A 9628-nucleotide genomic window follows, 5' to 3' on the forward strand; every position below is an offset into this window, starting at 1 on the left:
TCCCTTTCACTATTAGTGATACCATCACTTGGTTCAATCTCTATGAAACGAATTATGAAGATTTCTCAAAAAAGTACAACTATAACTTCCATGTAAGTCAGCAATTAAACGTCATGGCATCTACACCAAACCACAAAACCAATAGTTTGAAAAGATACATACACACTTATGTTCATTTCAGTGTTTAGTACAATAGTTAGGCTATGGAAGCAACACAAATGTCAAATTATAAATGAATGGATAAAGAGCTTACAGTATATAAACGACATGGAATCATGTACAGCTTTAAGAAAAGATAAATCACAGAAACAGGAAGTGGAGTTTTGCCACATCCGGCCTCTTCTCTGGCGCATGCGCACAGCACCACAGGGCCCGTGACTTCCGGTGTTGCCCAAGATGGCGGCGCGGGGCTGAATCTGCCGCCATTGACAGAAGTGCCACCACTGTTGTCACCTTCCTGAGGGCTCAGGAGACCTTGAACGTTTCTGTCGGCTTCGGCCATGTCTGAGCCTAGCAAAAAACGCACTGCTGACAGTGGGGTCTCCGAATCCCCAGAGAAGTTGAGCCGTGAAGAAATGACCACACCCACCCTCAGACAGCCCATTTATCTCAGAGGAATCTCCACCACTGAGGAGTTGGACTTACAGGTTCTACCGTTCAAAAACCAGAAACTAGCAGACTGTTTGGAGCAGCGAAAAACTTGTGAAGATGAACTGCGAGAACGAATTAAGAAACTGGAGAAGCGACAAGCTGCGGATGATGCCATGCTCCTCACTGTTAACCGCTATTGGGCCCAGCTAGCTGAAACTGTGGAAACCCTTCTCCAACGCCTTGAAAACCAGGGGGTACTGGGGAAGCAGGAGGGGGTGACACCTGACGAAACTCTGCTCTCGGAGCCAGGGACCTCAGAATTGAGGGCTCCCCAGTCAGTGCAGCTGCAATCCCCGATCAGAGAGTCAGCATTGGCTTTTGTGGTGGCCTTGGGCGCCAGCAGTAAAGAGGAGGTAGAGCTGCAGGGCCGTATGGAATTCTCCAAGGCAGCCGTGTCTCGTCTTGTAAAGGCCTCAGACTTCTTGCAGCGCCAGGTGGGGGAGCTGTGTGAGCGAGTATGCAGCCGAGAAGACAGCGGGCTTCTTGGTGAGAGGGCTCAGACACGCACCAGTGATCTGGGCCGTGAGAACCAACGACTACAGGACTTGGCCACCCAGCTACATGAGAAGTACCACCGCATCTCGTTGGAATACTCTGAGCTCCAGGACAAGGTGACGTCATCCGAAACAAAGGCGCGGGAGTTGGAGACCACTGTAGATGACCTGCAGTGGGACACTGAGAAGCTACGCAAACGCGAGCAGAAGCTCAATAAGAACCTGGCAGAGGCCTTGAGTCAGCTCGACCCTGGCTACAGTGTGTCTGGGAGTTCCTCAAGCTTCAACTTGCAGAAGTTTGAGACGCTGATGGCAGAGTTGAAAGAAAACCAGGAATTGGCCAACAGCCGCTTGGCAGAGCTGGAGACATTGCAAGCCGAATTCTATGAGGCTGTGGGGACTAATGAGCGCCTCAAGGTGGCCCTGCAAACCCTTCCCATGGAGATGGTTCGGGAGACAGGAGAGTACCAAATGCTGCAGGCCCAGTTCTCATTTCTCTACCATGAGTCTCTTCAAGTAAGGACCCAGCTGGATGAAGCCCGGGATCTGCTGCTGACCACCAATAATTCCCACCAGCAGTACATCCAGCACATGGAGAGTAATGAGGTGGGGATGCAGATAAACCTGCGCACAGAGGTTTTCCACTTGGAGGATACAGTGGCTCGGGTACGCAAGGAGTATGAGACGCTGCGCTTGGAGTTTGAGCAGAACCAAGCAGCCAATGAGCAGGTAGAGCCCATTAACCGGGAGATGCGTCAGCTGACTCGCAGCGTCCAAATCCATAATGAACAGCTGAAGAAGGATGTCCAGCGCTACAAGCGGAAGCTGCGAGACATACATGCTGAGATCAACAAACGCCAGGCCCGGTCCAGTGGTTCTTCCCATTCCATCTCCGGTGAGGTTCCTGCAGGTGACTCTAACCTCAGTACCCCAGAGCCAGGAAAAGAAGAGGGTGGGCCAGGCCCAGTGGGTACCACAGACAACAGGAAGGAATTGGTGGCCATGCCTGTCACTGGCACATCATCTGTGAAGGAGGAGGAGATGCCCCCTGCTGATGAAAAACCCCAACCTGTCACCCCTGAGCGCCAGGGCCTGTCCTCCCAGCCTCAGAAAACTGAAGCTGGGCCCAGCCAGGAGTTTCGGGGCCAGAAAGGGCCCAGCCTGGGAGCCCAATCCACATCACCAGCCTTCTCACGAGCTGAACAGGAAAAGGCCAAGGTGAAGGAGACCAAGAAGAAGACTTCAGAACTCCTCAAAGGCCTCCGAGCAGACCTCAAGAAAGTTCAGGAAAGTCAGAAAGAGATGAAACTGTTGCTTGACATGCACAAATTGGCTCCCAAGGAGCATCGGGATAATTCGCAGCTCATGGCAGATGAAAACAAGATCAAGGCTGAGGTGGATCAACTGCGGGGCCATGTCGAGGAGCTGGAGGAGAAGGATCGCAGGGAGAGTAAGAGGATCGCAGATGAACGAGCCCGGAGGTGCAACTGGCAGGCAGAGCAGATCAAATACCTGCGGAGGAAGCTGGGGTCTACCAAGCGTGAGGAAGATGCTCTCGCCTCGGAGATAGAATTGACAGGCCAGGCTTTTGAGGAGATGCAGGAGCAGAATGGGCGGCTCAAGCAGCAGTTGCAGGAGAAGGATGAAGCCAACTTCAAGCTGCTGTCAGAGAGGGGCAAGATCAACGACACCTACAAGCTGCTGTGTGAGGAGAAAAATGAGCTGGGAGAGCAGGTTTTGAGCCTCAAGTCCCAAGTGCATGCCCAGCTGTTGACTATGCAGACACTGGAGCATAACGAGTGGATCTTGCAAGGCTGCCTTGGTAATGTGGAGAGGGAATTGATGCTTTGCAACCAGGCCCTGGAGCAAACGAAGATGAAGGCTTTGGAAACCATGCAGCTGGTCGAGAATCTGAAGGCACATCTGGAGCAAGCGCAGAAAGAGCTGCAACAGATTCAGCCTTGCCTGGAAGAGAGCAGGTTGTCTCGGGAGAAGGAGAGCTTTAACCTCAAGAGGGCACAGGAGGATATTTCACGACTGCAGCACAAGCTGGAGAAGAAGAAGAAGGTCCACGCAGAGGCTGACAAAATCCACCAGGAAGAAATCAAGGAATACAAGATGTGGCTGACCTGCCCCTGCTGTAACACCCGCAAGAAGGATGCAGTCCTCACCAAGTGCTTCCACGTATTCTGCTTCAAGTGCATTCGGGACTGCTATGAAGCCCGCCAGAGGAAGTGCCCCAAGTGCAACACAGCATTTGGCGCCCACGACTTCCACCGTATCTACATCAGCTAAATCTGAAAACTCTGGAAACAGTGTCCCTAGTTCCTCCTACTTCCTGGCCCTCCATCCTGGACCCTGTGAACCCTGTCCTCCCCATCCCCACCTACTTGGTACAGGAGCTCTTTTGCATGCTTTTGGTAGTGGATTCAGCCAGGCCCAGTTAACCTTTTCCTGGTGTGGCCCCCACCCTGCAGAAAGGTTGGCTGTAAGAGACTCAGAACACTCAAATGAGCCTCCTGGGAACGGACCCAAACCCTTCTACTCTACACCAAGACCTAGTCCTAGGGGGGGATTCCCCAGATTTTGACCACCCCCCCCAACACACAAAATAAAACTGACTTACAAACTCACGAGGAGGACCACGGGTGAACTGGCTCCTTGTGCCTGTCTGAAATGGAGTTTCATGGCTCAGGCAAATGTTCTTCATCCCAGATAGGGCTACCCTCCCATGGGGGTTCCCCTCCACGCAATGGGAACCTAGAATGCTTAGAGTTGAAAGAAGTGCCCATTGGTAGAAGCGCCATCCTCTCTCTGGACAGCTCTTGTTGTTGCAGACACTTGCTCTCTCATCTTAGGAGTGTCAGTCCAGGAATGAGTTTGTTGGAGTCATGTCCCTCCCAGTTCCTCTCTCAAGCCCATTTGCCCTCCTGGTGAATGCCAGTATGCCACCATGTCCCTGTCCCTGATTCCTTTCATTCTAGTGACTTTAACTGATTGGAGGCAGAGCTTCCCAGAAGGGGAAGACATAGACAAGTGCTGGGCTAACTTCCGGTTATTCCAGGTAGGAAAGCTTCATCTAATGCCCTGTGACAAGCATGTACTGGTGGAGTTTCCTGTGCAGGTCTGCCCAGGCCAACTCTGGACTGTGGAAATTAAGGGTTAAGGAATAGAATTAAACAATGATAGACCTATGTCTCTGGAATACAAAGCCAATTAACAGTAGGGATATGGTTAGGATTAATGAATATAAGAGTAGAGGAGACATAAGAGTAGTGGTGGAGGGGATTAATATTTTGGTAGTGGGTAAAGGGAGTGAAGTAACATTCTACCTTAATACCATATACTTTAAAAATATTGTAAGCATCTTATATAAACTTCAATAAAATTTTTTAAAAAGCACTAAAATAATATTGGCAAGTAGAAATTTTTTAATCCCCTCTAACCTATAAAATATTTTATCTAAGGAGAACACATGACTTATCTAATGAGTAACAATTGGCAGAGGTCATATATCAACTGGTTTGATTTTTTTATTTTAACGTATTCATTACAATGGTACTAGAGACACATAATTTATTGTAGAGAAATTTTAGTATCTGCTATTATCTGAAGTTCCTGCTACACAGAATATTAATCTTGGACGATTCCCTAGATTTTTCAGGAAAAAAATCTTAATAGGTGATGTTCAGCTTCAAGTGCAGAATAATTGCTACAAAAATAAAGGTAAATTAAATCCTAATGGACAATTACCTTGATAAACAGAATGTCCACTAAATTTTAGTAAATTAGTATATCCACCTATTCAAAGAAAATGGATAATATTATATTTCATTCATAGGAATATAAAGTTTGAAAGGTAGACTCCAAAATTAATAGCTGAAAACACACCAAAATTATTATATGTTATATTTATAATGTATGTGCTCTTTGACATTTATTTTAAGCATTACAATTAGTACGGTATAAGAATTTCTTGGTTTTACTAATTATTATGCTATTTAGTTAATCTGTTAATTTCTTGTAGTGAGATAGTATTTTTAAGTGTATATGTTTATATATGTTTAGGGGTATAAATCTACCAAGCCACTCTACCACCAAAGAGCCATTATCCCTCCAACTTGATCCACTGGGCCCTTTTTATCCCTATTTTCTTCACTTTGATAACCACAGTTCCATAGTCAGAGCCTCGGGGTTTGTTGCTTTTTTTTTAACCTCAGAATTTGTTTCATTGGCTATTTATTCCTCTGCTGTGTGTCTTTATGTAGTATAAAATTATGCATTATTTCTGTTTTATTCTGACTTACTTTGCTTTGCATGACACCTCCCAATTCCATTCACGTTGTAGTAAAATATTATTTCTTATTTTCTTCTAGCTCATTAGTATTTGATTGTGTATATGTGAAGTGATTGGGCCCCCATGGGTGACTTATATGATGTGAAGAGGAGATAAATGGTCACTTTCTCCCAATCTGGCTCTGCCACCCCAGGACCAGCTGGGAAGACTAGGACTGATAAAGTCTTCCATGAGCCCCTGTGATACATGGGCCAGAGTCTCACCAGCCCCACCAGGTGGTTGTCAAGCCACAACTGATATTCACTTGGTTTTCTCAGTACCGGAGTTTATCCCCACCATCCAATTCCTCAGGAGCCATGGACTTAGGTTGGAGAGAGAATTTGCTTTTTGCAGGAAATGAAAAATCAGTCTTAGGGCTTACTCAGAGTTACCAAGTTCTTGTCTTGCCTCTCAGAAAAGAAATTCAGGGATAGATGTGTAGTGAAGTAAAAACAGATTTTATTTAGAGGATTTTAGGAAGGGGAAGAAGGGGGATCAGAGAGAGAGAGAGAAAGAGAGAGAATTATATGCTCAAGAGAGAATACTGGCTTCTCCAAAGGTAGAGAGAGCCCCAGTATACATCTCAAGAAGGGAGATGTAGGTGACAAATGTGCTTGGACCCCATATATGCTTGCTCACACGGGTACAAGCAGAACATAACTTGGGCAGTATATGTGCACCTTTCCTTTGTTCAAGGTGGCTTTTATAGGGTTTTCCCTAGTATCCCATTTGGGGCTTTCTACCCAGGTAGAGTCAGTTGCTAGTGTGGTTGGCAAGAGGATTGAGTTGGGAGTGGTCGATGGCCTTTTAAATTCCTTTCCTGGCCTTTTATTCCTGCTGGAGCTTCTCTGAGAGGAGGGTCCAGCCTTCTTTGGGTGTGTTAGTGGCGTCAGGTGAGGGTCTTATCAGACTTTAATTCCTGTACTTCCAGCCTTTGTGTCAATAGTTTCATTACATCCTAGGAATTCCACTGCCATCAGGAACCTTCCCTGTCCGCTTGCATACATATTATGTACCACATCTTTACATACACATCTGTTTATGAACAGTTGGAATATTTATAGATCTTGGTTGTTGGAAATGGTGCTAATTGAATGTGCATTTGCGCATATCTTTTTAAGTGTTTTTGTTTTCTTGGAATTGATACCAAGATGTGGCATTCACTGGATTATGTCAGTTTTATTTAGTTTCCTAAAATTCTGAATGAATTTATATCCCATGAACAGTGAATGAGCATTACATTTTCTCCACTCCAACAGCACTTATTGTTTGTGGCCTTTTTGACATTGTTCATACTCACTGATGTAAGATAGATTTTCATTGTTGTTTTCTTTTAGAGTTGCCTGATAAACAGTGATGAAGAACATGTGCAAATATGCCTAATGGCTTTCTGTGTCTTCTTTGGGCAAGTCTCTGATAACCTTCACTCCCAATTTATAAAAATGTTAGTGTTTGTTCTTTATTGAATGTTGTGGATACTTGTATAACCTGGGTATCACCTAGAACTTTCTTATTTTATGCAGCATATGAAAATATACTTTTTTCCAATCACCAGACTTGTCTTTCCGTTAGAGAAAGACAGTTAAAGATGAGAGAACATGTTTAGTTAAAGCATTATCATCCTTGTAATGTTATATGGGTTAACAATAGCATATAATGCCCATTTTATTTATTTTTTAATGTAGGAGTATTGCTATTTATTCAGCCACTACTTTGCTGATTGAATTGGGCATGAACTCCACCTTGCTTTTTTTTCCATTTTTTATAATTCTATTTATCGAATCACCATGAGAGCAGTTACAAATCTTTCAGGTTTAAGTCTCAGTCATACAAGGAAACACCCGTACTATCAGCAGTGCCTATTATCCACCCCAAAAAATCCCAGTATACCCTCATCCCACACCCTCCCCCTACCTGTGGGGCAGATAATTTCCATATTACTCTCTCTCTACTTTGATTACATTCAATATTTTGACACCAGACCCACCATTATTATTTAGGATTTTACCCCAACACTCAAATCTGCTGAAAAGGCAACAGTAGACAATTTGTTTTCTATTGCTGGTTATGATAACATGATGTCGTGTGGCTGCAGTACTGGCCACGCAATTTTGGAATTCCCAAGTTTTAATAATTAAATCTAGAGGGATATCTGCCAAAACCTGTTGGTTGCGAGATTTGTTCCTGAGTCTCTGGGATCATGGCCGTTAAACACCTTGATCAGGAGCCAGAAAGGCCGTTCATGGGCTGCAACTGGGGTCTCGTTGGGATGGGGAAGAAAGGGCCAGCTCCATCCCCATCCCGTGAGGCCCTGCGTGTCTCATCACAGAGGCCCAAACATGACTGCCCAATGGCCTCTAGAGAATGGCGGCCACCGAGCCGCCTAGGCGGAGCAGGCAGAGGGCAACACCTTTTCCCCCCTATGACGGCCCAGCAACAGTAACTTACTGCGGGGTCCAGATGCATTTCTGCCAAAAGCACTGGGTTTCGAGATTTGTTTCTGAGTCTCTGGGATCATGGCCGATAAGCAACTTGATCAGGAGCCAGAGAGGCCATTTGTGGGCGGCGACCCGTGGTCTCGTTAGGGGTGGGGAGGAAATGGCCAGCTGCTTCCCCATCCTGTGAGGCCCTGAGTGTCTCGTCACTGCGGGCCCAAACCTGACTGTCTAATGGCCTCTGGAGAATGGCAGCCACCAAGTTGACTAGGGGAAACAGGCAGAGGAACAGCACCCTTTTACCTCTGGGGCGGCCTGGTTACAGTAACCTACTGCGGGTCCAGATGAATTTCTGCCAAAAGCCCTTGAGTTCCAAGATTTGTCTCTGAATCTCTGGGACCATGGCCATTAATCAGCTTGATCAAGAGCCAGAGAAGCAATTTGTGCACGGCGACTCGGATCTCATTAGGACAGGGAGGAAAGGGCCGGCTCCATCCCCCTCCTCTGAGGCCCCACATGTCTCGTCATTGCAGGCCCAAATCTGACTGTCCAATGGCCTCTGACAGATGGCGTCCACCAAGTCACCAAGGGGGAGCAGGTGGAGAAACAGCATGCTTTCCCCCCTGGGGTGGCACGGTGGCAGTAACCTACTGCAGGGTCTGGATGCATTTCTGCAAAATGCTGCTGGGTTTTGAGATTTGTTTCTGAGTCTCTGGGATCGTGGCCATTAAACCAGTTTGATCATGAGCCAGAGAGGCCATTTGTGGGCAACGACTTGGGGTCTTGTTGGGATGGGGAGGAAAGGGCCTGCTCCACCTCCATCCCGTGAGGCCCCACGTGTCTCGTTACAAAGGGCCCAAACCTGACTGTCCAGTGTCCTCTGGAGGATGGAGCTCACCGGGCCATCAGGGGGGAACAGGCCAAGACACGAAACCTATTCCCACCGGGGGTGGCCCAGCACTGGTAACCTGCTGCATGAACAGGATACATTCCTGCCCAAAGCCGTTGGGTTCCAAGATTTGTTTCTGAGTCTCTGGGATCCTGCCTATTAAGCAGCTTGATAGGAGCCAGAGAGGCCATTCGTGGGCAGCAACCCGGGGTCTCATTGGGACAAGGAGGAAAGGGCCTGCTCCACCCCCATCCCATGAGGCCCCACTTGTCTCATCACTGTGGGCCCAACCCTGACTGTCCAGTGGCCTCTGGAGGATGGCACTCACCAGGCCGCCAGGGGAAACAGGCCAAGCCATCAAACCTATTCCCACCTGGGTTGATCCAGTGCCGGACACATTTCTGCCAAAAGCTGTTGGGTTTTGAGATTTGTTTCTGAGTCTCTAGGATCATAGCCCTTAAGCAGTTCAATCAGGAACCAGAGAGCCATGCCTCCAATTATATAGCTGAGCCGGAGGTGGTTTGTGGGTGTGTCTCCCACATACCTAACTTTTGACCATTTACTTTCTTGGTAAACTTTGCCCCATGTTTTTGGGGTCTGGCCAAAGGCACAGCAGCAATTTTGGGTTGTCTGGAAGTCTGAAGGCGCCATTAGGCTGCTGATGCACTTGCCTCACAGGTAGAGATTGACCTGTTGGCAGCACCATACCCCCTGCCAATTTTATTTAAAATATGAAGAAAAGAATATTTATAAACATGATTTTTTTTTCTTGTTAGCACATACCCAATTTGTACATGGGAATTATACTTTCCTCATGCCAAGA

The 9628-nt window shown here is 46.9% G+C and overlaps 1 protein-coding gene across 1 annotated transcript; it reads left to right on the forward strand.

Annotated features, from left to right (window-relative positions):
• Positions 1 to 500: 500 nt before the first annotated feature.
• Positions 501 to 3440, forward strand: LOC130017051 (E3 ubiquitin-protein ligase BRE1B-like). The gene has a single exon (XM_056107763.1). The coding sequence runs from the start codon at positions 501 to 503 to the stop codon at positions 3438 to 3440; it is 2940 nt and encodes a 979-aa protein (XP_055963738.1).
• Positions 3441 to 9628: the final 6188 nt, after the last annotated feature.

Source organism: Sorex fumeus, unplaced genomic scaffold (genome assembly GCF_029834395.1).
Source record: "Sorex fumeus unplaced genomic scaffold, SorFum_2.1 ptg000171l, whole genome shotgun sequence".
NCBI lineage: Eukaryota > Metazoa > Chordata > Mammalia > Eulipotyphla > Soricidae > Sorex > Sorex fumeus.